Source organism: Heterodontus francisci, chromosome 8 (genome assembly GCF_036365525.1).
Source record: "Heterodontus francisci isolate sHetFra1 chromosome 8, sHetFra1.hap1, whole genome shotgun sequence".
In the NCBI taxonomy this organism is placed as follows: domain Eukaryota; kingdom Metazoa; phylum Chordata; class Chondrichthyes; order Heterodontiformes; family Heterodontidae; genus Heterodontus; species Heterodontus francisci.
This window is the reverse complement of record NC_090378.1, coordinates 98,915,952-98,942,608: the sequence shown is the minus strand read 5'-3', so window position 1 is coordinate 98,942,608 and position 26,657 is coordinate 98,915,952. Positions and strand designations below refer to the sequence as shown.

At 43.2% G+C, this 26,657-nt stretch overlaps 1 protein-coding gene across 1 annotated transcript in view; it reads left to right on the top strand.

Annotated features, from left to right (window-relative positions):
• The first annotated feature begins 712 nt into the window (after nt 1-712).
• The window catches only part of LOC137373055 (procollagen galactosyltransferase 2-like), a 245,203-nt gene continuing 219,258 nt past the window's right edge, over nt 713-26,657 (top strand). Inside the window, exon 1 of the mRNA XM_068037824.1 lies at nt 713-1,087. Coding sequence (XP_067893925.1) covers nt 858-1,087 — 230 coding nt within the window. The 5' untranslated portion in view covers nt 713-857. The remainder of the gene's footprint in view (nt 1,088-26,657) is intronic.

Sequence of the window (26,657 nt, the reverse complement as noted above, 5' to 3'; positions counted from 1 at the left end):
AGATTAAAATTATTAGCTAGAAATGGACAAAGTCACTTTAAGGCAGAGAATAATACAATTACTATATATAGATATCTGGTGAGGGGATAGAAGATTTCACTTGGAACAGTGTTTGCCATTATGGATAGTTCTTTACAGAATCGTTAGGAAATCTAACTCTGTTGCTGAGTACCAGGTGAAGCAAAGGGAAGGGGGAAATTCGTGGTAGCAACAGTTCCAGCTGGAAGGAGCGAACCTGTTGTTACATAAGAAGTCACACATTGGACCATTTAAATTATTTTTTGTAATGTTTCAGGAGTCTTTTCTTGTATAAGAAATTGCCCAAACTTATTAGCCTGCGAGCGATTGCTGTCCCGTCATTCATTCAATTTGCTTTGATGAGTCCCTGGTAAATCTACATTCATTTTACGGCTTTAATGGGCTTCTAACATTGGCGTCTAAAACTAAATGTCGCTTACTCAGTTTTCAAGGATGAATATGAAAAGACAATCCACTGTGAGTTTAAGATTGGAGGAAAAGTGCAACAGAGACAAATGAATAAAAAACATTGTCTTCTGCTTGTAAGAATTATTCTGTCTTTGCAGTTCTGAAATTAATATCTTTACTTGGAATGTACGTTTATCAGGTGCTTACATTTGAATTGGAAAATAGCTGTCTGCTGAAATACAAGCAGCACAGAGTCGGCAAGTTTGACTGTCGGCTGTCTTTGTAGTGTATGTAAATGACTGCAGATCGCTGGGTGATAAAAGTCAGGATAAAGCGAGCGAGCAGGGCTACTTGTACCGAACAACCGGCAGCAGCACAGTGCCAGTCAATACAGGACGGGGAGCCTCGCTTTAACAGCACCTACTTCAAACATGGCTGCGTGCACACATCTCCCCAAATCTCTCATCTGCCTGCTGCTCTGGGTGACAGCGATTGCAGGCGATGGCCCTTATTTTCCAGAGGAGATACTGGTGCCCGAGTCAGCTTTGCAGAAACCGAAGATTTTGCTCGCTATCATTGCCCGGAACGCGGCGCACACACTGCCCCATTATCTGCGCTGCATCGAGAGACTGGACTACCCCAAGGACAGAATCGCTCTCTGGTGAGTTTGGCTGCAAGTGATTTATTTAAATTAAATATGTATTTTTAAAAAAACTTAATTTGATTGACGACGATAGCCAAATATTACATGTGTTCAGCAGGATTGCTATAAAAAGGAAGGTTAAGTGTGAGCAGGGGGTGAAGGGCACTGGCTGCCTGAATTGTTGATTCAGTCTGAGCATTTATTCCCCCACAGCTCCTCGGTCGGTGTGAACTCGGCTGATATTTGTAGCAACAACTCAGCAGCTTTCAAACTTCTTCACAATATACGACTAAGCGAATATTATAAGGCGTGTATGTTCTGCTGAAAGGCTATGCGTTATTTTATTCTGCGATACCAGACTTTTATCTAAGCACAAGCACCTGTGTGGAATATTCCAGCGGTTAGAGATTGAGGGGAGCAGTTAATTTGGGAGAGTGGGCGGGAGCGAGATCCATGGTGAATTGGCAGGGAAAGTTGGCACAACTCCTTTTGCTGGCTGTCCGTGTTGTAAATGTTCGAGTTTCCCTTCTGCTTCACCACAGAGTGTTATTCATTCAAGTCAGTCTCGGAATGGGATTGATGTCAGCCTTCCGGGAGCGAGGGATGGTTATTTGAGGGTCCAAAACCTTCTGAGTTTCATATCATGCCCCAGTTTTACCTGTAGGGTGAATATAACCTGGTGTGGGGGCCCCAGGTACCGGTTTCCTGGATGTAGCGGCGGGGGCTCTGCTGGGCTCTTTTAGCACCGCCCCCACCCTGTTGCAGGCGGGTTTAATCCTTTAAAATACCTCCTTCCCCCCCCCCCCCCCCCACCCTCATCATGTGCACAAATGTCCCAAATCAACAGTTCACACTCCCAATTGTGTCGGATTTTACTTTGACTGGTGAATGTGGTGTTATAATAGAAAATATGTCTGGAGTTAATGTTGAACGGCAGATCCGTGTTGCTCTGTATTTCAGTGAACTCTGTGTGTATGTGTGTGTGAAAAGTCTCCCAGTGCAATATTAAGCAGGCTGAATAACTAAGCTCAGGGCTGTCCAATAGTGGCGAGTCAGAGCCCAGTGCAACAGGCAGCTCCAGAGCCGGGAGCAATTTTTCGAGTTTGGGATTCTGCTGTTGTTTACATCCGCTTCGCTGTATTTCAGTGAAGTGTGTGTGTGTTGTGGGGTTGCCAACCCTCCAGCTTTGTCCCGGAGTCTCCAGGATTAATCTCATAGACACTGCTACGAACAACCGAGGAGAGAAATTACAGTGGCATTAAAAAAGTGTGGATATTTTGTGATTTCCTTGGAACGCTTTTGTTTATCAGTTAAAAAAAAATAAGAGACGGAGAAGAAGGCTGTTTGACCGGAATGGGGCGGTTGGAGGTGATGTGATGAAACCTCCGTTGCAACCACATACAAGCACACGAGTGTGAAAGTTGGTGGTAAACTCCTAATGATATTTGCAGCGTTCATCAGTTAAGGGTTTAAGTCTGTTTAGAAGAAGACACTATGTGTGTGCCTCTCTCTGCTTGAACAGGACACTTGGACAAGTCATTTTTGTTTGGTATTTCCTCGGAAGTTTAGTTTTAAATAAAGCTGAAGGAATTAAGGAATCATTCTGGTCATTTGTGCAGCCAGAGGCTGACAGCGGGGCGGCTTCATTCATGTCACTCTCACCTGCAGTTAACACAATATTCGTCGTATCTTGGGGCGATAAGTGTGTATTTTAAAATTTAATTCCCCCGTTTTGCTGCATGAAAGCGCCCATTTTATTCATGCAATAATAGCAATCGAGTTCTGCTGAGCAATAACTTTTACGACCCCGTTTTGAGTGGGTCGAGTGGCCCTGAGCCTTTGCATTTCTTTAACCGTTTAGTGGCTTAAATTCGCCCAAATTTGTGATCATCCCAAAAACTCCAGGGCTGAGGGGAAATGTGCAGTGTGTGTCCAAAGTACAACAGCAAATTGTTTTGACTGCCCGCACTCATTGTAATAATACAGGGCTTCAGGTTATTGTAAACATTTGCCAGTCTGTGTGGGTTGCAAGTGTTGGTCACATCCTGTTTTACCTTTTTAATTTCATTCTGGCAGCCGCCAGTCCTGGGCAGTCTCTGAAGGTGCGATGTGTTGTCTGTTTAAAAAACCCAAGCAGTGTGGGGAAGGGCTGGATTCGAACAATCCCCTCGTCACCATACAGAACATATCCCACAGCGTGATAGGCAGCCGGGGCTTTACAACCCAACCCAGCCCTTTCTCCGTGCGGCTAACGGTGGAGTACTCGCCATCCATGGAAACGGTGCCTGGGTGTCCAGGCGGACTCCGGAGGTTGCTGCTACCTGCTGCCAGACGGCGTGGAGACTCTGCATCAGGAAGCAGACAGAGTGGAGGCTCATTACACAGCATTGGAGCCCCCCGGGGGGGTCTGCCTCCGTTAACAGCGGGCCAGCAGGTTATTAAACACCACCGGACCCCTCCGAGTTTCATATCATACCCCCAGTTTTACCGGTGGAGTGAATATAACCCGGTGTGGGGGCCGCAAGTACCTGTTTCCTGAATCCAGCAGCAGGGATCTGCTGGGCTCTTTTAGCACCGCCCCCAGCATTCCCCCCCCCCCCACTTTACACGCCGGTTTAGGGGCGGGTTTATTCCTTTACAATCTTCACCGCGCCCACCCCCACTTTGTGCACAAATACCCCAAACTCAACTGTTTACACTACTAAGCGTGCCGGCTTTCACTGTGAATGGTGCATGTGATGTTACAACAATTCAGATGTCTGGGGTTAATATGGGAGGAGAGAGGTCCGCGCTGTTCTGTCTTTCAACGAACTGTGTGTGTGTGTGAAAGGTTTCCCAGTGCAGTGTTAAACCAGGCTGCAGAACTAATCTCAGAGCTACAGTGTTGGAGAGTCAGAGCCCCGTGCAGCTTCAGAGCCGGGAGCAAAACTTCGAGTTTCCGCATCTACTTACTTCCCACACTATTGATAACATCTGCTTCTCTGTATTTCAATGATGTGTGTGCGTGTTATGGAGTTACCGACCCTCCAGGATTGTCCTGGAATCTAATGGAATTAAAGATAGTAAAGAAGTTATAAGTGGCATTAAAAATGGTGTGTGTAATGTGGGATTTCACTGGAAGACTTTTGTTTATTAGTTATAAAAGTGTTGGAGATGAGGAAAAAGGATGTCAGAAGGCAGTTGGTGCCCAGTGCACCGGCCACCACCAGAACCGGGAGCAATGCTCGAGGTTTTCCACATGTACCTATCACCTGCACTATTTTTTTTTACATCTGCTTCTCTTCTGGACTGAATGGCACATGAGAGGCTTCCCATTTCTTTCAGAGCTTTACATCCGGCAGATTCTGATCTGGCTTGTTGCTGTAAGGATGTCTCTGTTTTGGGTAGGCTGGTATTTAGCCCAACTCATAGATCCTTACCAGGAGAACCCATTCGATGCAGTGGGGGAAGTCACTCTCATTGCATTAGGGTTGGAGGTATACCTGGACGTTTGATCACGTGACCTTCTGGCCACTTAAAGTCTGTAAATGTTCTGGCATCTCTCTCTCTGTCACGTTGCAGTCTAGTTCAGACTCACATGAGGAGTGAGGGGGGGATCTCATAGAAACCTATAAAATTCTAACAGGACTTGACAGGGGTAGACGCAGGAAGGGTGTTCCCGATGGTGGGGGAGTCCAGAACCAGGGGTCATAGTCCAAGGATACGGGGTAAACCTTGCAGGACTGAGATGAGGAGAAATTACTTCACCCAGAGAGTGGTGAGCCTGTGGAATTTGCTACCACAGAAAGCAGATGAGGCCAAAATGTTTCCAAAAAGGAGTTAGATATAGGTCTTGGGGCGAAAGGGATCAAAGGATATGGGGGGAAAGCGGGATCAGGTTACTGAGTTGGATGATCAGCCATGATCATAATGAATGATGGAGCAGGCTTGAAGGGCCGAATGGCCTACTCCTGCTCCTATTTTCTATGTTTCTATTCTATGTGAAGGTTACAACTTTGAACTGGGAGCCTCAGTCAGTACCAATCTGATCTTGGACTTCGCACATCAAAACCAGATGGTACAGTCCGACCTGAACCAAACCAAGAGATCGTACAGAGGGGAAAGGTCTCCTATTTGGGGCTCTTCTTGCAGGACACATCATCCTAAGCTCAGTTCTGCACCAATGGTTCTAAAAATACTCTGGGCTCAGACACAACAAAGTGGGGGGGGGGGGGGGGGGGCTGTTTCACAGAAGTATAGTAATGACGGCACTGAGGGAGGCCATTTGGCCCCCGGTGCCTGTGCCGTGTTGACTCTTTCTCCTGTAACTCCCTGCTCCATTCATTTATATTCCTCCTGTTCAAATATTTATCCCATTCCCTTTTAAATGATGCTATAGCCTCTACCTCAATAGCCACTTGAGGTAAAGCATCCCTTGATAAAAAAGCTCTCAGTAAAATAACCTTCCTTCTCACTTAACACTTGGTTCTTCAAGTTAGAATCCTCAATATGTGTCCACGTGTTCTCCATTCACCCACCAGTGGAAACAATCTTTCATTATTAGCTCAGTGAAGTTACCAGATTTCACTCACCCCTTTACTGGCTGCTCCTCTCTCTGCACTGGTCCCACTCACCATGTTGCTGCTGTTCTTGGCTCTGCAGGAAATGTTGGTCCCATGTCCACTCCATTCCCCAGCTGCCTTCTCTCCCCAACCTCTGACCCCCATTCCCCTGTTTCCCTCCCTCCCTTGCCTCCAAACAGCGTTCCCAGTCTCCCTCTCACCCACCTGCCCCCCCCTCCCCCCAACTCCCATTACCCAATCTCCCATCCTGAGCTACTGTCTGAAAATCCAGTTACCCTGTAGTAGAAATGAGTATCAGTGACATTTTGGACTTCTTGTCATTCACACATGGAATGTTACTGAAGGTGTTCAATGCTAAAATGAAAAGGCATTTTTACATGTTTGGGAGTGATTTGTAAAAGAAAAAACATTACATTTATCAATAATCATGATAAATCACCTTCTCAACAATTAAGCTATGGAACATTTTTGCTTTGAGAGAAATATTTGGGTTATTCCCCATACATGTATTTCATATCTGAATCTGAGACCAATGCATTCAGTGTTGGTAACAACCTAGTAATATATAGTGACTCTGCGCATTTCCTGTCAACTTTTTTCTTGAATTTCCATGCTCACCACGGCCAGTGGCAATCAGTGGCGAAGCAACAGCACTCGCCAATGACCTCCAAGAAAGCTGTCCACAAAGATCAAGCAGTCCCTGTGCCATGGATTTCCTCTTCCCCAACTTCAGTTTGAAACTGCCAACAAGACAAGGGACTCTCCAGGTGTCCAGCAGCAGTGATGTCATCAAGCAAGATAAGCAGCCAATTATACTGAAGTATTCTCTCAGACAGCAAACCAGGAAGTAAAATGCACCAGGTATCCTTAACTTCTTATTAAATTTCACAGAAAACAAAATAAATGATTGGGATTGACACAGTAGAAACTGAAATATCAAACTTTAAAAAAAAGTTACATTAAAATACTTGGAATTTTTATCAGAATTGTAAAAAAAATTGATATTACTAAAATTAGATCTTCAGGGCCATAGAGTTTCTTCAGTGCAATTATGACTTATTAAGCTGTTAAAAACCTGGTTGCACCTCATTAACAAAGTGTAACTTTTTCAGCAGGGTGGTGGTTAACATTGATATTAGAGTAAAAGGGCAAATTCTGATCAGGTTAGTGATTTCTAATTGATTGCAGTCTGCAAGGACTTCAATAGTGCACCCTACAGAGAAACATAGAATCACTGACAGCAACTTTTGGATTTTCACATTTAACTCCGCATGTGTGGACTCCATAACTTGCTGTCAGTTTCAAAGAAGTGATGAAAGCGAGCACTGGCAGTTTCGCCTCAATACTAATACAAAATCCAACAAATTAATAACGAAAATGTTCCATGTAAACTTATCATGCTATAATTACTCCCTCCCACCAGTGGAAGCACTGTCGCACTATCATGAACAGGAAGACGTAATTACAAGATTACATCAGCAGTCTGCATTACAAATGCAGGTAGAGGAATTTAAAATGGAAATATATAAAAGTAAGGACAGATTGGAGGAATTTAAAACAGAAACTGAATGATGTCTGTATGTCCTGGTCCAATTATCCCACATCGTATAACCATGCTTCATCTGAAGGCTACAAATGGCTTTGATTTTCCAGCTGCATTGTCATGGGAGATCACTGGTACAGTAACACGAAGCACTGTTATTGAATGTAAACATTACACAGAATTACATAGAATCATGGAAGCAGGCCATTCAGCCCAACTGGTCCATGTTGGTGTTTAGATTCTACATGAGTCTCCTCCCACCCCTCTTTATCTAACCCTATCAGCATATCCTTCTGTTCCTTTCTTCTTCATGTTTATCTAGTTTCCCCTTAAATACATCTATGTTATTCACTTTGTCTACTCCATCTGGTAGAAAGTTCCACATTCTAATCACTCTCTGGGTAAAAAGCATAATGCTAGAAATAGTAACAGGCCAGTACTTCAGTTGTGGTTTTATTTAATTGCAGCAAGACTTCCTTACTCTTATATGCTAACTCCCATGCAATAAAGGCTAACAAACCATCTGCCTTCCTAATTGTTTGCTGTACCTGCATGTTAACTTTCTGTGATTCGTGTATAAGGACCCCCAAATCCCTCTGAAACCCAACATTTATGAGTCTCTCGCCTTTTAAAAAATATTCTGCATTTCCATTCTTCCTACCAAAGTGGACTATTTCACACTTCCCTGCCTTATACTCCCCCTGCATATTTATGTCCCCTAGTTTTGGTCTCCCTGACAAGTGAAACATCTTCTCCACACGTATCCCATCAAACTCTTTCATAATCTTAAAGCTCTCTATCAGGTTATCCCTCAGCCTTCTCTTTTCTAGATAAAAGGGGCACAGCCTGTTCAATCTTTGCTGATAGGTATAACCTCTCACTTCTGGTATCATCCTAGCATATCTTTTATACACCTTCTCCAGTGCCTCTATATCCTTTTAATAACCGGGAGACCAAAACTGTTCTGGTCTAACCAAGGTTTTATACAAGTTTAACATAACTTCTCTTTTTTATAATTGTGCCCCTCTAGAAATGCAACCCAGTGATTTGTTTCATTTTTTAATGGCCTTATTAACCTGCATCACTACTTTTAGTACAAAAGCAAAATACTGCGAATGGTGGAAATCTGAAATAAAAACAGAAAATGCCAGAAATGCTCAGCAGGTCTGGCAGCATCTGTGGATAGAGAAACAGAGTTAACATTTCAAGTCTGTGACCTTTCATTGGAACTGTTGAAATCCTATATCAATAACCCAAAGGTTGTTTGACCTTTATTATTGCTATTCCACGTGAGTTAACTCAGGCATTTAAAAGAATGTTACCTTTTTCAATTTGCAAAAGCTTTACAATTTACTGTGTGCCTTGGAACAGTACACAGTCTATAGTTCAATAGTACATCTTGTATGACAGAAGCATGATATAATATGTGATAGTGCTTTTTGCGTGGGGGAGAAAACCCAGCTGGCTGGCATAGTTAAAATGGGTGGGGGTCAGGCTAAGTACAAAGACTAGTTCTGGCAATCCATAGAATCATTAGAAGAGGAGGAAAATTAGTGGACCCCAGTTAAGAATTGCATCATATGACTTTAGGAGTGCATACATTTAAAATAATTAAGGGGGTTTAACCATGCATACTGAAGTATTATGGAGAAAACGTTGAACAGAGAAACAGTGAATGTAGAACAGTAGATGCATTGGGGAAATAAGATTGAAGGTCAAGAGAGTCCAGAACAAGGGAGCATAACCTTAACATTAGAGTTCGGCCAGTCAGGGGTGAATCAGTTCTTCACACAAAGGGTAGTAGAAATCTGGAGTTCTCTCCCTGAAAAAGCTGTTGAGGCTGGGGGGTCAATTTAAATTTTAAAACTGAAATGAATAGATTTTTGTTAGGTACTGAGGGGTATGGAACCAAGGTAGGTAGATGGAGTTAAGATACAGGTCATCCATGATTGTTGAATGGTGAAACAGGCTTGAAGGATTGTTCATATAAACCTATGATCCTTTCTATGGCATACTTCAGTGGTCTGGGCAGTGCAGCTTAGACTTAGGACACTACAGATCAGGTTGTCTAAGGTTCCATCCAGCGAGTTGACCCTGTATAAGTTACCATGGATGAGTGGGTCTTGCAATATCATGAGTGATACATCAATATAAGAAAAGGCAGAAGATAAATCTTGTATTTCTTAATGAAGTATTGAGGTTGCAGAGACTAGACTTACAGGCCTATTAATTAAGATAAAAACAAGAAATTATGGAAGTACTCAGCAGGTCTGACAACATCTGTGGAGAGAGAAGTAGAGTTAACGTTTCAGGTCAGTGACCCGTCATCAGAACTGGCAAAGATTAGAACTGTAATAGGTTTTAAGCAAGAGATAACAAAAGGCAAGGTGTTGATAGGACAGGGTCACAGAGAATAACTGACCATAAGGTCATGGAGCAAAGGCAAATGGTATGTTAATGGTGTGTTGAATGACAAAGCATTAGTGCAGAGAGGGTGTTAATGGACAGAAAATGAACAGCCCTGACCCAAAGCACAAACATGAAAAAAACAGTGGGCAGGCACATTGTAAGAAAAATGAATGATGAAACAAACTAAAGAAAAAAGAAAAAAGAAAAAAATAACTGAAAATAAAAAGGATGGGGCCCATCATGCTCTGACATTATTGAACTCAATGTTCAACTCAATGTAGCGTGCCTAATCGGTAAATGAGGTGCTGTTCCTCGAGCTTGCGTTGATGTTCACTGGAATACTGCAGCAATCCCAGGACATAGATGTTGGCATGAGAGCAGGGGGTGTGTTGGAATGGCAAGCAACAGGAAGCTCGGGGTTATGCTTTCAGACAGAGCGGAGGTGTTCCACAAAGCAGTCACCCAGTCTGCGTTCTGTCTCCCCAATGTAGAGGAGACCACATTGTGAGCAGCGAATACAGTATACTACATTGAAAGAAGTACAAGTGAATCACTGCTTCACCTGAAAGGAGTGTTTGGGGCCTTGGATAGTGAGGAGATAAGAGGTAAAAGTGCAGGTATTACTCCTCCTGCGATTGCATGTGAAGGTGCTGTGGGAAGGGGATGAGATGTTGGGGGTAATGGAGGACTAGACCAGGGTGTCACAGAGGGAATAATCCCTTCAGAATGCTGACAGGGGAGGGGAGGGGAAGATGCATTTGGTAGTGGCATCACGCTGGAGGTGGCAGAAATGGCGGAGGACAATCCTTTGGATGTGAAGGCTGGTGGGGTGGAAAGTGAGGACAAGGGGGACCCTGTCACGGTTCTGGGAGGGAGGGGAAGGGGTGAGGGTAGAGGTGCGGGAAATGGGCTGGACACGGTTGAAGGCCCTGTCAACCACAGTGGGGGGGAATCTTTGGTTGAGGAAAAAGGAAGATATATCAGAAGCACCGTCATGGAAGGGTGCATCATCAGAGCAGATGCATCAGAGACGGAGAAACTGGGCGAATGGAATGGAGTCCTTACAGGAGGCAGGGTGTGAAGAAGTGTAGTCGAGGTAGCTGTGGGAGTCGGTGGGCTTATAATGAATATTAGTAGACAGCCTATTCCCAGAGATAGAGACAGAGAAGTCGAGGAAGGGAAGGGAAGTGTCGGAGGTGGACCATGTAAAGGTGAGAGAAGGGTGGAAATTGGAAGCAAAGTTGATAAAGATTTCCAGTTTGGGGCAGGAGCAAGAATGGGCACCGATACAGTCATCAGCGTACCAGAAAAAGAGTTGGAGGCGGGGGCCTGAGTATACCTGGAACAAGGAATGTTTGACATATCCCACAAAAGGACAGGCATAACTAGGATCCATGCGGGTACCCATAGCAACACCTTTTACTTGAAGGAAGTGAGTGGAGTTGAAGGAGAAGTTGTTCAATGTGGGAACAAGTTCAGCCAGGCAGAGGAGGGTGGTGGTGGATGGGGACTGGTTGGGCCTCTGTTCAAGGAAGAAGCGGAGAGCCCTCAAACTGTCCTGGTGGGGGATGGAGGTGTAGAGACCTTGATTAAGAATATGGCTACTCTAGCTAATCTTATTATGTTCACAGTCGTCTATCCTATCCTTGAATCAATCAAATATCAACATCTTGTCTGCTTTCAAGTCCACTCCTCCTCCTAGTTATCCGCTTGCATTATGCTTTGACTTAGCTGAGATGTGTGGAATGATTGTAAAGATGGTGAGGAGCACAATTGGTTCAACACACTCCATCAATCCATCAGTTGTTTCATGATTGACTTATCCCCATAGGGGGCAGAAAGATTGGATTTATTACATCTCTCAAATATTTTAAAGTGCTTCATATACTATATATTGACCAGATAATCTATTTAAGGTACTGTTAGTTGAGGCAAGAATTGCAGCCAGGATAGAAGAATATCGAAAAGGATATGTCAGTCTGATAGCTCATGGTCTGTTTTCTTCATTATTTCCTCCCTTCTTATCTCAAAGGCATTGATTTACACTGTGGATGGATTAATGGCCACTAGAAACTCTTTACCACCTTACTCGAGAGACTATTCTTTATGTGTCAGCTTCAGGGTTTGCCAACTTTGTTTGGATTTATTCCTGGAGGTTTTATCACTTAAAAACATGAATAACGATTGGAGAGGGCAAGATTGTTTTTTCCATCCAGTACACCCATGTCCCACGACTAAAACATCCTTACTCAGTCAGGTCTATTTAATCTCCAGGGAGAGGTGGAAAACTAGATTAAGAACCCAAGGACAATTAGAGGGGGAGGGGGGTCTGGAAAATTCATCTCTAACATCTTGCTCCAACCACCCTGCCCACTTCATGTAGCTATTTTCCCATTTCCTACATTTTATAACTAATAAATAGAAGTATTCAAAGAAAATGCAAAAAGAATACTTTTTTTTATTGAACAACCCTATGGTTTTTCTCCTGGGATGTTCGCTGCAGTGCCCAGGAGATTGATCTTTAATTCCTGGAGATTCCAGGATAATTCAGGAGACTAGAGTCAAGCCCAATTCTATCCTCACCCAATATCGATACACAGCCACCCTTCAGCAAGGACCACTGAATAGTGATCAGTAGTTGGAATACTGTCAGAATTTGTTCTTCCCTCCTTATATAAGGGACAGTGTGACCAGTTGTATGCATCACTCATCTGGCTGAACATTGGAACATTGGACATCGGGCTTAAGAGCAGGAGTAGGCCATTCGGCCCTTCAAGCTAGTTCTGCCATTCGATAGGATAATAGCTGATCTGGTTGTGGACTCACCTTCACATTCCTGTCTGCCCCCCATAACCCTTGACTCCCACACCTTCGGATCCCCGTCCGGGGAAATGAGGCACAACACTGGTGGGGAGGGGGGAGGAGGTAAGTTTCTCAGAACGCGGTGGTGGTGGGGAATGGGGCCAAATTAACGTCATGGATGTAGGGGATGGTGGGAAAAGTTGTAGTTTAAAGTTTGTGCAGTTTGGAGGGGGGGTGGGGGGGAAGGTCATTGTAAAGATGTGTTTTGTGGGGCTGGAAAGGCAAATAATTAACTTAATCGTTATTGGGGGTGTGGGAGAGGTGCAAAAGAGATGGATTTATTTAATTTCATTAAATCTTTCTTTAAATATTTAAATTTGCCAGTAGGGCTATCAGCCCTTTAAAAATGTGCACAGGCAGCTGATGCCACTGCTGGGGACAGAGAGCACACCCCCTCCACATGATCGGTGGGGGGGAGGTGGTGGGGAGGTGGCAGCCTGCCCTGGCTATTTAAATGAGCTGCCGTGCTTGGAATCGCGATGGCTTGTTGGCTTGCGGCCTGCATGGGCAGGCCACCATTTCTTTCACCTGCCACCGGGCTTATAAAATTCAGCCCCAACATTCCATTTGCCTTCCTAATCACTTGCTGTACCTGCATACTAATTTTTTGTGAATCATGTACCAGCAAGATTAGCAAAACTCAGAATGAACCTGGGACGAACTGCATGTGATGCATTTTTTGGGTGGCTATAGGAGAATTTGTTTTTTTACTGATCTATCAGTGCTTCGATGAGTAAAAGCCATTACCAAGAATTGTCTCTCAGTGTTCTTACACATGATGTCATGGAGCCTGAAAAAGGTGGACCTTATGTTGACAGTGCTGAAAGAAAATTCATCCAATTTGCCCTTTGAGGAGCTTAGTCTTTTATTCTCTAACAATGCATGAAGTTTGCAATCTGATACTTGCTGCCAACCCTCCACAAGAATCCCAGTAACTTCCCCTCAGGAGCTGTTTTTAAATGGAGATGTTGCTTGGTGGCTCCCAACTGTGGTGCAGAACATGGAATATTTGACAACATTTATAATATTTCATTTTATTAAGAGGGGTCACAAGCAAAACAATATAAAGTTTCACTAGTTGTCACTAGACTTATTTAGCATATTAGTATCAATAATAAGCAATACACTGCAAGGAAAATTGCACTTAAGCCAATGTGATTTAACATTGTGCTAGTACATTTCTTCTGTAATGTTCTTAACTTCCAATTGCTGCTATCACTAACAGATCTGTACCCACCAGCATTTTATCCTTGTATTTATATTGTTAAGAGCGCAAACAGACTACAATCTTGAATTATGTTATTGAGTGTTTGCTGCAGTTCAAAGTAAGAATATTTCATGGATTTTAAAACAAAACTGGACACCGAGTCACATAAAGAGATATTAGGCAGATGACCAAAAGCTTGGTCAAAGAGGTAGGTTTTAAGGAACGTCTTAAAGGAGGAAAGTGATGTAGAGAGATGGAGACATATAGGGAGTGTATTCTAGAGCTTAGGGCCTAGGCAACTGAAGGCATGGCTGTTGGTGAAGCGATTAAAATCAGAGATGTTCAAGAGGCTAGAATTAGATGAGCGCAGATATCTTGGAGGGTTGTGGGGTTAGAGGAGATTACAGAGATAGGAACGGGTGAGGCAATGGAGGGATTTGAAGACAAGGTTGAGAATTTTAAAATCAAGACGTTGCTTGACCAGGAGCCAATGTAGGTCAGCGAGCACAGGGTTGATAGGTGAACAAGATTGGGTGCGAGTTAAAACACGGGCAGGAGAGTGTTGGATGACCTCAAGTTTATGGAGGGTAGAATGTGGGAGACCAGCCAGGAGTGCATTGGAATCATCAAGTCTACAGGTAACGAAGACACGAATGAGGGTTTCAGCCACAAATGAGCTGAGACAGGGGCAAAGTTATGGAGGTGGAAATAGGTGATTTTAGTGAAGGCGCAAATATGAGGTCAGCACCTCATCTCAGGGTCATATGTGACACCGAGGTTGCTAACAGACTGGTTTAATCTCAGACTGTTGCCAGGTAGAGGGGTGGAATCAGTAGGGAACAGAGTTTGGAACGCGGACCGAAAACAATGCTTCAGTCTTTCCAATATTTAATTGGAGGAAATTACTGCTCATCAGTTCTGGATAGGCAATCTGATAATATAGCAACAGAGGAGGAGTCGAGCGAGGTGTTGATGAGATACAGCCACGTGTCATCAGTGTACAGATAGATAGCGAGAAACTGTTACTATTGGTAGAAGGGTCAAGACCAGAGGACACTGAATTAAGGTGATTGGAAAAAGAATCAACATCAACATGAGGGAAAGCATTTTTACACAACCAGTGGTTAGGATCTGGAATGTACTACCTGAGAGTGTGGTGGAGGCAGATACAATGGGGGCCTGAAAGGGGATTTGATAGCACTTGAACAGAGAGAATTTGCAAGGCTATGGGGAAAGGGCAGGGTAATGTGACTAGCTGAGAGTCAGCATGGACCAGATAGGCTGAATGGCCTCATTCTGTGCTATAACCATTCTATGAAGAATTGTGCAGTTTATATTGGAGTCAGGGAAAGAGCCTGTATTCAAAAGGGAATTAGACAGATATATGAAAAGGAAGAATGTGCAGGGTTACGGGCAGAAGGTGGGGGAATGGAACTGAGGGAATTGCTCTTTCAGAGAGCCAGTGTGGACACAATGGGGCAAATTGCTTTCGTATGCGCTGTAATGATTGTGTGATTCTGTTTTTCTGTGATTATTGAATTGTGGATGAAATCTGACCATGGAGTAGGAGCACCATGAAATCAATGGATGTGACCTTCAGTGGAAGTTGTGTACGTCTGTGTGTGTGACTGTGACCTTGGTGGAGTATGAAAGGCATTAACCCTCTCAGTTGCCAATAGCAATATTTGGGATGCGCATCTGCCTCAAGTCATTTTACTTTTTTTTTTAAAAAGCACCAAACGAAACTGTCATTGCACAAGCCTCAAACTGCAAAGTCCATCAGCTTAACTGTCATCACTGAGAGATCATTGCCCATATATTTTTTATAGATACCCTGTTCCTCTGTTTCATCGATATATCTCTATCTACTTCTCTATCTATATCTATACTTATTAAGTGATTTGTTGCTGCTCAGATCCTTCATTTTCTTAGCTAGTAAGACTTCCTCTGCAGAATCCCAGTGCTCAGGCAATAAATTGCACTACATGTAAGCATTTTGCAGGATGCTGCACAGTGTCAAATCACTTGCCCTAAATATAATACCGTTTCCAGTAACACTCAGCTGAATAAAACCTGGGGATACTACATTATGATGTGAAGGTATTATGTGATGGAAGTCCAGCACCACTTTTACCTTTATTATCCTTTCAGGTATGTTACACCACCTTGTAAAAATAAAATTTTAAACATGTGTTACTTTTTAAAATAAACACTAAATTGTATAACACGTCTGTCAGTCAATTTAAAGAAAGCATCGAATGGAGCTTTTGTCTATTCATTCATGGGATGTGGGCATCGCGGGCAAGGCATCCCTAATTGCCCTTAAGAAGGTGGTGGTGAGCCGCCTTCTTAAACCACTGTCGTCTGTTTGGTGTCGATACACCTGCAGTGCTGTAGGCAGACAATTCCAGGATTTTGACCCAGCGATAGTGAAGATGATACAGTTTCAAGTCAGGATAGTGTGTGAGGGGAATTTGTAGGTGGTGGTGTTCCCATGTGCCTGCTGCCATTATTATTCTAGGTGGTAGAGGTCACAGGTTTGGAAGGGGCTCATGTGGAAGAGTGTGTCTGCTTCTCTGTTATCACTTGCAGCTTCAGAACCAGTCAATTATGTTTGCTATCATGAAACTCAGTCCCTTGCATCCTCATTGCACTTGATGCTCTGGATGTCTTTCATCTGAAATCAGTTTGTGTTTTTCTTAAGGTATTTGGGCACTGTCACAAGTTGGTTACAGTTGACCGACCTGGCCTCTGATAATTCAACCACACAGATGTTAACCATTGCTTATGAGGTTATGTTTGGTCAGAATCAGACAACAGCAACTTGCATTTTTATAACACCTTTAACTTAGTAAAGTGTCCCAAGGCACTTCATAGGACTGTTATCTGACAAAATTTGGCAGTGGCCACTAAAAGAGATATTAGGACAGATCACCTAAAGCTTGGTTAAAGACTGTCTTAAAGTAGAGAGGGACAGAGAGGTTTTGGAAGGGAGTTTCAGAACTTAGGGCCTAGACAGCCATCAGCAGAGGGTCGAAAAGAATCAGGGATGCACAAAAAGCCAGATTTGGGAGAATGCAGATTTCTTGGAGAGTTGTAAGGCTGGAAGATGTTACAGAGGTAGCAAATGGCTTAGGAGGGATCTTTAATTTCAAATTTCAAACTGAGCTGGAATTAGAAATGTCAGAGTTAGTTTAAACCAAGTATTGATTATAAAGAGTAAAAATATGACAGTGTGATCAGTGGTGTTATAGTCTGTTTGAAATTACAATCATAAACCGCTTGTACTTCACTGCCGCAGTTTACGACATCACCTGAACAACTCCAGTATTTTATCTCTGGTCATCCATTTAAATACTGAGTTAGTTAATCTTCATTGTCTGCACATATATTTTAGAAAAAACCTTAAAAAGTGGTATAAAAAAATTAGTCCCTTACAAATTGGACAACACATAAGCAGAAAAGGAACACGTTATTTTGTTATGTTAAACAATCCCGTGTGCAGTTCTCCTAGAAGATGCTTTTTGTCATGTTCAGGCTGTATTATTTGGACAACATATAGTGAAGGATCATGCAAGCTATCTGCACAGTTCTTTCAAAGAGATCGGTTAAGAGAACAGCTATTTCTACTTACCTTAATAGCTGACAAGCATTCCTAATTATGACATCTACTTTTTTATTTGCGATGTTCATTTTGAGAAGGGGGCCCATGAGTTTCTCCCTTGCAAGAGTCGGCCAAGGGACTCCAAGGGTGAGACATGTGCACCATGTGGTGCGACACTGACCCATAAAGACCTGGAAATATTTTTGGGACTGAAGGTCTTTTGTTGGTCTGTCTCAAATAGAATAGCTGTGAGGGGTTACTGCAGTTGGTTTCAGTGTTCCTAGACTCCTGCAGGAAGAACTGTCCAGGGTTTTCACTGTTGACTGCTAGTGACTGGGAAGTGAATGTTCCTGAATGCTAACTGAGGATAGAATTGGTCCAATAGTCTGTCAACTGTTGCTGTCTAAATTTGCATAAAAAGGCTTGGACCAAAAACTACTGGCACCTCATATTCCAGTACGAATCACCACTTTCAAAATCAGAATTCCCGGCAGAAGTAGTAAATGCAAAAACTTCAGAATTGTTGACGGAACAATTAGATGCATCAGTGCTGGAGACTGAAGAGTCTGTCTGGGTGGGTGGGCCAAGTAGCCTTAACTCATCTGAATTTACCTTTGACTAGAGGAGAAAAAGTGAACATATAGGCGATAGAACAGAGGGAGGGTTAGCGGGGGAGTGTGCTTGATTCCAAGAAAAGTAATCACTAAAGAACATTTGGAAATGTGATCTAGGACTAAATAATTTGTGCAGGTTCTGTATGGAAATCGGATTTGGCCAGTCACGAGGAGGGGCCGCAATTCAGTTTTTTCACCTCCTTACATAATTGCTGAGGCCAATTCTAATGCTACAACTATTGTGCTTGTTGAAAAAGGCAAACACAGCACAGACCAGCATAGACATGGAGAAAATATTTCCACTTCTGGGGAATCCAAAACTAGGGATAAGATATAAGATAGTCGCTAATAAATCCTCTTGAAGTCCCCAGCGTCACAGATTCCAGTCTTCTGCCAATTCAATTCACTCCACATGATATCAAGAAATGACTGAAGGCACTGGGTACTGCAAAGGTTATGGGCCCTAACAACATACTGGCAATAATACTGAAGACTTGTGCTCCAGAACTGACCGTACCCCAAGCCAAGCTGTTCCAGTACAGCTACAACACCTACCTGGCAATGTGGAAAATTGCCCAAAGATGTCCTGTGCACAAACAGCAGGACAAACCCAACCCGACCAATTATTTCCCATCAGTCTACTCTCAATCATTAGCAAAGTGATGGAAGGGGCAGTTGACAATGCTATCAAGCGGCACTTACTCAGCAATAACCTGTTCAGTGATGCTTAGTTTGGTTCTGCCAGGGCTACTCAGCTCCTGGCCTCATTTGAGCCAAATATGGACAAAAGAGCTGATAGGGTTTAGACAAAGTAGGGTGGGAAGAGGCTCATGTGGAGCATAAACCATGGCACAGGCTAGTTGCGCCGAATGCCCTGTTTCTGTGTTGTAAATTCCATGTAATTAGAGACTGCCTAACTGACCTTCTATTCACCCAATCTACAACCAATTACATTTTGTAATGAACCAGCTTTTGTAGATACAAATGGTACTCCGAGCGTGGGAGCAGCCACATCATATTATTACAGCTGTGACATAAGTAGAAATTCTTTCCACCCTAATCATTAATGATGATGTTATTTGGGTGCAGTCACATGGGAAGTTTCCCAGGAAATGGCTGCTCTCAGGAGCCTCAAACCAGAAATTCTAAAGCATAAAACAGAGCAACAAGAGCTAGATGGATAACAATGAGCATTCAAATATCTCCCTTCATAGCATTTAGCATTATGAGGCAATTCAGCAGCATGTATTTTGAATACGTTGGAGTTTCTGTGTGGACAATATAACTAATCACTCTAAGCCTGGTCTATATACAGCTGTGCAACACATGGATTTTCAGAACATAGCATTCCTGTAGACTATTATGGAATCAAATTGCAAAGCACCAGGAGAATGGACTATAATGAACTATATTAGCTTAATCTTTTAACATGCTCTGCTTGACTGTATCCCTGTCCTAGCTGATCTTCATGCCCATTCTTCAGGCCTAGATTAGCATCTTGCAATGAAAGTCAGCATAGCTAAAGTGTAATGCTACCAGACGATGCATAGGCTCACATACTGGCTAAATATATCTGAAACTTAATTTACAGAGAATATTTTGACAACTCAAAACTAACATTGGCAGCTGTGTTTGAAACTTAAACAGGGAGGCTTAGCAATTCACTATAAGCTCCCTTTTTGTTTCAGTTGCATGGTGCACCTGTTAACACGTTGCCCTGTAGTTTACATTATTTCTCCAAAGAACACAATGGCTAAATTGGAACGATTTCGGCTCAAGAACTTGGGACTTTTATTCATTATTCATTTCAGTAGCGCAGAATTCATGTCAAGCATTATCTGCCATGATTATCGTGGTAACGTAGCTGGAATGTAATCCTATGATCTAGGGTCGTCATGTACCTGTTATTCCAGAACCAGCCTTTGTGTTCCCATCAATATCCCACAGTCACATGAATGATTGTGAAGATCAGATTTTTTTCCAGTTTTTTTGGAAGCAGTCACTCAATGTAAGTTTCTATAGTATCATACATAGCTAAGCAATCATTCTTCATCTCAACAGTAAGCATCAGCAGGCTATTTGATCATTGAAAACGCAACAAACCAAGGCTGAACTTGTCTTTACCTAATATCCACACTTTTCAGCAGGGACACTGGGCATAATTGTGAGCCTTGGACGGTATTTCTCCCTCTCCCTCACCCAGAGGAATTAGACCAATTATAGAATCCCTATTTTTATCAGCGAATTCAATGCAGAATGGGATTGAATATGGGAATTTTATGGTCCAGGTGATTCCTTAGCATACTGGGCATTGCATTTATCCCATAAACCATTGGGGAACCCCAAATAAGATAATGGCTTTGTTCTTAACATGGTTTTGTTGGGGGAAATTGTAGCTCAGTGCAGAGGCACAGTGCACCATGGTCAGTCACAGAGGATGTCATTTGTGACTTTGGTTAGAGCCACTGCAGTACTGTAGCATTGGCGGAAATCTGATTGGAGAGATTCAAGCAAGGATTTGCAGGGAAGATGGACACAAATTTGGAAGATGACAATACATTCAGTGAGATTGGAGATTAATATAAGTTTGTAAAGACAGAGGGGTCATTTTTTTGAGGAGGGGGTGGGTAATGGCATTTGCTTTGAAAGAGAGAGGGTAGTACTTGAGGAAAGTGAACCATTTGAAGTGAGCTAGCAAGGGGGGATGGGCGTAAGAAGGAAAGTTGTGTGGTTAGCAGTTTAGTGGGAAAAGGGTGCAAGTGGTGTTTCTCATCGACGAGATGAGCTCGAACAGGACATGAGTGGAAATGGTAGAGAGACTAGAGAGAAGTGAGTTCAGGACTAGTGCAGCAGAGTCTCGGGGCAGGTTTGACTTGGTAGACAAGAGGAAGATAGAGAAACAGCAGATGCAGCTAACCAATTGGGGCTGAATTTTATTAGCTCTCCGACGTCGGATGTCCTGGCGGGCAGGCCCGGATAATTCTTCCGGGAGAGGCCCGCCACAACCTCTGACGCAGAGAAGGCCCCACAACATTTTACCGGCAGCGGCGATGCCTCAGTGAGGCCCCCCTGCTGCCGAGCGGCAGGGCCTTCATTTAAATATTAAAATCAATGAAAAAACATGCAAATTAACTTACCTTGTCCCAGCAGCCGTCCCATGCCGATATTACGGTCGCCAGCCGTGGCTTGCGTGCCTTCAGAACTCTGTTTGGAGTTCCGAGACGTGACACGGGTGGGGAGGGGGGGGGAAGGAGTGAAAATTTCAGTGCTGGAGGGGTGGGGGAGCGGTGAAAGCCATTCCGATTGGGTTGCGAGGATGGTGGAAAGGGTTTAGGGTCAAAGGGAATAAAGTTTGGGGGGGAAAGGTCATGAGTGAAAACTCAATTTTTTGTGTGGGGGGCGGAATAGGACAAAAAAATCAACTGATTATTCATGGGGGATGGTGGGAGAGGGGATTGGAAATGTTAATAAAATTTTATTTCACTTTTTCACAACCCTGTCTCCTAAACATTTAAATGGCATTGAAGCCCTTTAAAAATGGCCCTGGCGTCTGCGCGGTGGCACCAAACGCCGTTGCTGGGCACAGAATGGCCTCCCCCTTTATGTCATCTGTGGCGGCTGCTCTGCCCCCTCTATTTAAATGAGCCCCACATGAAATATCGCGAGGGCTCAGCAACAGCGCATTTGCGTCTGAAGGCTGCGAACTTCAAAGTGCGCCACCGCAATGTGCAGCGCACTAATAGAATTCAGCCCAATGGTCCCAACCTCAGTGACAAAGAAGACCATGAAAGTCTTGCACTTGGAGATGACTGTGGAAGGGGTAGGGGAGAGGGGTTTAAGGAAATAGTGTAGGAAAGAAGCAGGTGTTATCTTTTGCTTTTGGAAGAGGTGGTGAGGCTCGATAACCCGTAATGTTGTTCAGTTAGATCTGGTAATTGTTCAAAGTCAGTAAAATTTCATTTATTCCTCCCACATGAGCATCTCCAGGACATTAATGCATATAGCAGATATGTCATCTAAAATAAGGTGTGTTATTTAACAGAAAGCCTGATTGGAACAAGGTCTCCTTGACAAGTTTAAACACCAGACCTTGGTTTTCTAATTCACCAGTGGAAGACCAATCAGATCAAGTGGTGGCTGTTAATTATAAACATATAGTTTGAGTAACATTATTATCTTGGAATCTAAGGTCACCTTGCACCTATTCTGTATTGGGCTTCGTGAAACCTTCTGCCCCATTAAACCCCACCTACGCAAATTAACAAGATTAAAGAAAATTAGCAATTGGAAGAAACAATTTTCCCACAGATCAGTATACATTTATATTGCTTGCTCTAGCCATAGTCCCAAAGGGCCAAATGCATCTCTGCCCATTAGAGAAACAGTTGGTGATGTATAGCTTGAGTGTAACCACTCCTCAAGTGTGGGGCAAGGCAAAGAGGCAGGCCTCCACAAACTACAAAAGCTGGTTCGGGGATTGAACCCATGCTGTTGACATCTTTCTGCAGCATACATGAGCCGTCTAACCAACTGAGCTAACTGATCCCCCCCAGATATTTATATTAGAACCACAAAAATGGTTAATGTTGTTATTAACAGAATTGGTCATGCATCAAACTTACAGCATTTGGAGATGAACTGCAATAAACTTTAGAACTCTTTTAACATTCTGCTCAATAACCATACCTAAAAGGAATAAATCGTTGCAAAAAGCTGGAATAGTGCTCAGAAAATATAACCATGTGTAAAAGCAGAATCCAAAGATCAAAGTGAACCACAACCTGAAAGTGATCATTTGTCCCATTGATTTGTGCAAGAGCAAACAACAATCTGCAAAGTTTTACTTCAATAGAATCGAATTTCACTGAGCTGGACATTGATGAATCTAAATCTGGTTTTTGTGGTTTAATGGATAGATGGATTACATTTTTTTTGTGTATTCTCACTTATTTCTGTTCATTTAATTACTATTCCAGTATTTTAAAAAATCATTATCTTTATTTTTCTCTGCTTCATTAATTTACTTTTTTTTTTACCTTTTTTTCTTTCCTTATTTTTTCTGTGTTTCTGTCATTGTCAATCTTTAAAGACCAGGGTTTTTAATCAGCACAGAGCACAATACTGACCAGGGATATGTAATATTACTTGTTCCTTTGATATGTGAACAATTGTAAGACTCACAGGACTACAAGAAATATCCAAAGAAAATTTGGGTTTTTGTTATACTTTAACTAGTACATATATAATATTCACAAACAGTAACTGCATGAACCACATCTAAACACATCTTACTCTGCTGGGCTCCATCCAGAACTCTCTGGTCATGTGTGACGTGACATCACATTCTCTGCTGATCTTCACTTACAGCTTCTTAAGGTGGTCCGCTCTTAAGGTCATCCCGCAACATAAAAATGTGAGAAGACAGGAGAGGAGTCAGTTTGCCTCTTATTTCTCTTTCCATCTTGTTACAGCTATTGGTTCCTGCATTCTGATCTGTGCATAACTTTTATACGTAACAGATGCAGAGTGCTGGATGTATGAATTATATTCATTCTGTTCAATTATTCTCTTTTCCATCTACCTGAGAGGACTGATGGGACCTCGGTTTAACGTCTCATCCAAAAGACGTAACCTCGGACAATGCAGCACTCCCTCAGTACTGCACTGGAATGAGTGTTAGCCTAGATAATGTGCTCAAGTCTCTGGAGTGGGCCTTGAACACACCCACTTCAAACTCAGGTGAGAGTGCTCCCATTGAGGCATGGCTGACACCTGAGCTCATGACATTAATTGCATAGAGAACTGAAGCTTTGTTCTTTGCAGCAGGTCAGTTAGATATGTTTACTCCATTGCTAAAGCAAGTGAAAGTGTCAGCTGCAAGTGCAAATCAGGGAAATTCATTTCATACACTGATGTGTCTGCTAATGTTAATAATCAGAAAAAAAATACACAAAAGTTTGTCGAATGCTTTAATAATCTTGTAAATATCTCATGGGCAGCTAACTATAGCTAGCGATGTGTCATTGAAGGTCTAGTACAAGCCACATTAGAGTAAGTCTTGTTGTTCCGCTTAAAAACTATGGCACCCTCTTTCTAATTAATTCAATGGCACAAAATTCATGTCAGATGCTATTGGTTTTATGGATACATCGCTTGATTTAGCTGCAATGCAATCGCCTGATCTAAGGCCACCTTGTACCTATTGTCTTAAACCTGGCACATTGGATCTCCAATTAATGATCCACTGCAAACAGAAATTTGAAAGTCCTCAATGTGATTAGAAATTGGAAGGAAATTTTATTCCCACAAAATCAAAGCTAACAACAAAACTCCCAGCGAAAGTGGTCATTGCTATGTTATTTCATTGCTGCTACAAATTTAGGCTCTTGTCTCAGGTCTTCTCTCATGTAGAGCAGTGCTATTCATTGGAGTAAGCAGTCTGAATGTCTTTTATTTGGGGTGTGCCTGTACCTCCCAATAACTAACTCTCAAATAGCTTGCCCAGTCATATAACAATATTTGTAATGTGAAAGGAATATTTTTGTCTTTCTCATATATGCATCTTTGGCCTTTTCAAAGGTGGAGTATGAAAGCCCTTGGTAAGACCAGGGCCAAATAAGAATCATTGAGCTGTGTTACATCACAGCAAGTTAAGTCTGATCTATTTAGTTCAAGATGCAACTTGTCTTTGTGTAATAGTACACAATAATAAATACACTACACCTCCGCCACGTCATTGCGTCATCTTATTTGACATAAACAAATAACTGCATTCTCCTTGAGGACCTGACCCAAAGGTTGCCCTTGCAGCTTCCGTGCAAAAGCCTGACCAATTTTGCAGCCTTTGCTGTCACTATCCTTGAAAACGTTCTGTTTTCTTTTTAAAAAATATTGACTGCCTATGTCCCTGTTCCTCTCTGGTCAGAGCTGAGAGAGATTGGAGCCTTCCCAACATGATAGCTGTGAACTGTTTATTGATTGCTAAGACAGGCTAACAAATTGAATATTATTTAAAGTCTATAGGCAAATGATATCAAAAGCTTAGCTGATTTGCATTTTAACCACTCAGTGGGGAGAATTTTATGCTGTCCCCCGCGGCAGGTTTGGAGGCGGGAAGAACATATAATCGGATGGGATGGTGGTGGGGGTGGGGGGTGGGGTGGTCCTTGTCACCTTCCTGCCTCCGCTGAAATAAAGTCCGGAGCGGGAAAGCTTGTGAACAGCCTTCCTGCCCCGCCATCAATTGAGACCCTTAACTGGGCAATTAATGGCCAATTATTAAGGGTGTCATCCCATAATATCATTAGTATCATCCCCAATACCGAACATCTGTTCCTGCTGGGGGACTTTAATGCCAGGGTTGGGGCCGACCATGACTCATGGCCCTCCTGCCTTGGACGCTATGGCATTGGAAGGATGAATGAGAATGGACAGAGACTGCTTGAGTTGTGTACCTATCACAACCTCTGCATCACCAACTCGTTCTTTCATACTAAACCCTATCACCAGGTTTCTTGGAGGCACCCAAGATCACATCGTTGGCACCAGCTGGACCTCACCGTCACAAGGCGAGTCTCTTTAAACAGCGTTCAAATCACAGGCAGCCTCCACAGTGCAGACTGCGACACTGACCACTCCCTGGTGTGCAGCAAGGTTAGACTCGAACCAAAGAAGCTGCATCACTCCAAGCAGAAGGGCCACCTGCGCATCAACACGAGCAGAATTTCTTATCTACAGCTGTTACATATATTTCTAAATTCACTTGAAAAAGCCCTTCAAAACACTCCCACAGGGGATGCAGAGACCAAGTGGGCCCACATCAGAGATGCCATCTGAGTCAGCGATGACCACCTATGGCAAACGTGTGAAGCAGAATGCAGATTGGTTTCAATCTCACTTTGAAGAGCTGGAACCTGTCATAGCCGCTAAGCGCATTGCACTGTTGAACTACAAGAAAGCCACCAGCGAGTTAACATCCGTAGCACTTAAAGCAGCCAGAAGCGTTGCACAAAGAACAGCCAGGCGCTGCGCAAGTGACTACTGGCAGTCATATTCAGCTGGCCTCAGACACCGGAAACATCAGAGGAATGTATGATGGCATTGAGAAAGCTTTTGGGCCAACCATCAAGAAGATTGCCCCCCTCAAATCTAAATCAGGGGACACAATCACTGACCAACGCAAGCAAATGGACTGCTGGGTGGAGCACTACCTAGAACTGTACTCCAGGGAAAATGTTGTCACTGAGACCTCCTCAATGCAGCCCAGTCTCTGCCAGTCATGGATGAGCTGGACATACAGCCAACAAAATCGGAACTCAGTTATGCCATTGATTCTCTAGCCAGCGGAAAAGCCCTTGGAAAGGATGGCATTACCCCTGAAATAATCAAGAGTGCCAAGCTTGCTATACTTTCAGCACTCTACGAACTGCTTTGCCTTTGCTGGGACGAGGGAGCAGTACCACAGGACATGCATGATGCCAATATCATCACCCTCTATAAGAACAAAGGTGACTGCGGTGACTGCAACAACTACCGTGGAATCTCCCTGCTCAGCATAGTGGGAAAAGTCTTTGCTCGAGTCGCTTTAAACAGACTCCAGAAGCTGGCCGACGTGTCTACCCTGAGACACAGTGTGGCTTTCGAGCAGACAGATTGACCATTGACATGCTGTTCTCCCTTCGTCAGCTACAGGAGAAATGCCGCAAACAGTAGATGCCCCTCCATGTTGCTTTCATTGATCTCACCAAAGCCTTTGACCTCGTCAGCAGACGTGGTCTCTTCAGACTA